General features: G+C 39.6%; 1 protein-coding gene across 1 annotated transcript in view; it reads left to right on the top strand.

The window, feature by feature from the left end:
• HIF1A (hypoxia inducible factor 1 subunit alpha) overlaps positions 1–3,438 on the top strand; it is a 15,590-nt gene that overhangs the window by 10,111 nt on the left and 2,041 nt on the right. The window contains exons 11-12 of the mRNA XM_035893561.1: positions 603–997; positions 1,845–1,953. Of these exons, the coding sequence (XP_035749454.1) occupies positions 603–997; positions 1,845–1,953 (504 nt within the window). The remainder of the gene's footprint in view (positions 1–602; positions 998–1,844; positions 1,954–3,438) is intronic.

Here is a 3,438-nt window from a genome sequence, read left to right as displayed (position 1 = left end):
AGAGAGGTAAAGAGGGAGAGAGTTCAAGCCAGGGAGGAGAGGGTTGTGGGGGGAATCTAGCTACCACCACTCCAAGTTCAGCGATGTTCTGTTGGCTCCGTCTGTTATTTCCAAGCGTCACAGGCTCTGTCGAAGCAGATTCTTGGAGATGCACAAGGAGGAGGAGGAGAACAAGAAGAGGAGGAAGCCCCCTCACAGGAGCACGCACAATCCTTTTATAGGGGTCCCATGCTCATGCGCGGAGTGCAATTGTGTACATGCAGTTCGTGCTATACGTGTTGTCTCCTCAGGCAGCCTTCTGCTGCTTTGCGCCCCGGCCCTTGTGCAAGCGCACGGTGGTACTTGTCTGCGGACCATTCGGGTGGTGTTTTCTGAGGCAGGATATCAAAATTGGGAAGTGGTGGTATAACGGCAATGTCGAGACAAACCTAATTTAGTTCCAGTTTTCTACAGCCTCCTTCTTTTAGGTAATATTTTTATTAAAATGAATTGCAAAAAAATACTGTTAAGGATTTGGTGAAAGGAAGAGCCTTAATGAAACCATGAAGTCATAGCTGAGACGTTCTCACATATTTATAGTTTTTACCTCTTGTGTTTTCCAGGAAACTGATTTAGATTTGGAGATGTTGGCTCCTTACATCCCAATGGATGATGACTTCCAGTTGCGATCCTTTGATCAGCTATCTCCGCTGGAAAGCAGTTCTTCCGGCTCTCAAAATGCAGTCACCATTACCGTATTTCAGCAGACTCAGACACCATCAAGTAGTGCTGATGAAATAAAACCAGTGGCAGAACATGTGGATGACGTGAAGACGCTAATTGTCCCTTCATCTCCTATCCTCGTAATCAGTGAAACGAGTAGTGCCCCAGCGTCACCGTACAGTGGGAACAGGAGTCGAACTGCGTCTCCAATCAGAACAGGAAAAGGAACGTTGGATCAGACGGAAAAATCTTGTCCGGGAGCACCCAATCTGCTAACAGTCACTCTGAATAAAAGGTATTTTAAAAGTGAAGCTTAAGCCCTAGTATCTGTTGAAGAAATTAGATACAATACACTTTTAAATACTGCCAACTGTTGTATGTTGTCTTCAGCATTCTACTTCAAAGTAGAAATTGATATGTTTTAAATTTGGACATTTCAAACAAATTTTTTTTTGCTATAGTAAGCTTCCCTTAATTTCACAGCAGCTTTTACATGAACATCTTATGCAATAGACAGCTGCTGTATGCAAACTGTGTTCATCATTTTGTTCTGCTCTCGTATCTGACATGCAGCCTTTTGAAAAGAATGCAGTAGGCAATTTACAAGTAGTTATACCCACACAGTATTCCTGGTGCTTTTCTTGTCCGCTTCGTTATGAGGTAAGAGGCAACTGCAGTCTGTGTGCTACATGTATTGCGTTTAAAGTGAGCCATATTCATATTGATGGACTGTGGCATTTGTAGCAGATATTTATCGTGAGAGAAAATCCTACAAAGTCAAACATCAGACCTTTGATACGGAGAAGCTTTACCTGTACATAGAAATATTCAGCATAGTCTTTCCCTCACCCTTCCCTCCCTTCTTTCTGTTGAAAGTGAATTGCTGAACTTTTATGCTTTGTTTTTTTTTTTCTGCAAAGACTTTAAAATTTTTGTTATAACTCATTCTGAGCTTCACAGCAAGATTAAAAGCTAACATTTGCTATGCTCATAGACAATGATTGTTGAAATGAGTCAATTATGAAAGAAAAGTAGTACAGTTCATAAATTCAGTTCTGTGATATTGTATATAAGTGTCCACAACAGAAGAATGGCTTGAGGATAGTAGAAACGTCTTAACAGCCTGAATCAATTTTTCTTAGATCTACTGCAATGGATGAAGAACTAAATCCAAAGATGCTAGCTTTGCATAATGCTCAGAGAAAACGAAAAATGGAACATGATGGTTCACTTTTTCAGGCAGTTGGAATTGTGAGTTTTGTTTTACCATTTTAAAATATTCACTTTTAACCTTGCAATTTCTGAAATGAGGCATCAGTGCAGACTCCTGAGTTTAGCTGTTGGTATGCAGTGCAATCTTGGGATCAGAGATAATTGTTCAGTAGTGAAATTCCCACGTATATGCAGATACTCTGATTTTAGTTCTCTTTTACTGTCAGCTGTTTCAAAAGTGCCCTCTACACCCAAGCACATTTCCTGATTAGGTAGAAGATACTCTTTTGTGAACATACAAGTTATTTGGTAGAATGTGCACAAGTGTAAAAGATCACATTTAAATTTATAATTGTCATATTTGTTTCACCCTTGAATTCAAACTCAATTTTTGTATTTGTCAATACTGGAGGTAGTGTTCTTATGCTGCTTTCTATGCTTCCCTTTTTCCATCGAGGCTGAGATTCCTTTATTTGATCAGATAACAAGACCATCTGAACCAGAAGGGAATAGAATTCATATCACCTAACAAATACATGTTACTACCACTTTCATTTCATGCGCACTCTCTCTAGTACCAGTGTGTCTGTTGGTGAGTAGCTCATAGCTCATCATCACCTGTGCTAGCTATTCAAAAGAAACTTTTTAGGTGTTCTTAGCCCCAATTAAGCAACACAAATCTATCCAGCTTGTTATTTTCTGCAAGGGCATTTTGTCTCCATAACCTTTGTCTCTTACTGTCAGTTCTCTTTGTATTTTGAAATCCTAAGCTTTGCCATTACATACTGTTATCTCTCTTCCTGCCTTCATTGCACATTCTCAGCTCTCTCAAGTTTTGCACGGTTAATTCTTAGTTCCTCTGCTGCAGCGTAGCCTTTGAGATGCTTTGTTTCTCTAGCGGTCCATCCCCTAGGTGTAGTCATCCATCATGTCTTACAGTGCAGGATTATTTTTCTTCTGAACTATGAAGTATTCCTGTATTAGCATTCTGGTTTGGGCATGAGACAAATCACTGCATAGGTCTGTCTTTATCATTGCTCTCCTCTAGAAGAGCTGAGAAAGCTTTTATATGTCCATTTTTTTTATGAGGCAAGCAGACTCTAGTTAAAAAAAAAAAAAAATCATACTTATGCCATTGCTTTAATTTGCTAAATGCTTTGCACTTCCATGCATGTTGTTCTGTTGCTTCCAGTAGCCCTGTAAGAAGTCACAGCTCTGCAAGAAGTTTTATTGTCCTCCATTGCCTTTTTCTCAGGCGACAGTGCTACAGCTGCATATAGGGTCACTGATAAAATACTCAAAGTAGCATGGGATGTCATTAAATACACAAGCAGTTTTGAATTAACTGCTGTAATAAGTGTTCAGGCTTCTATGCTTAGTGCCTTTTTAATCCTTATAGGTTCAAACTCCATCCTTTGCTAAACCCTTTTCTGTATCTGACAAAAAGCGTTACAAATATTTTGATGGTTTCTGCACAGTCAGAAGCTGAACTTCCCACATAGCTGGGTCTTACTGACATTATTT

This window comes from Egretta garzetta, unplaced genomic scaffold (genome assembly GCF_000687185.1).
Source record: "Egretta garzetta isolate BGI_Z169 unplaced genomic scaffold, ASM68718v1 scaffold95, whole genome shotgun sequence".
Classification (NCBI taxonomy): domain Eukaryota; kingdom Metazoa; phylum Chordata; class Aves; order Pelecaniformes; family Ardeidae; genus Egretta; species Egretta garzetta.
This window is presented reverse-complemented; position numbering and strand designations above follow the sequence as displayed.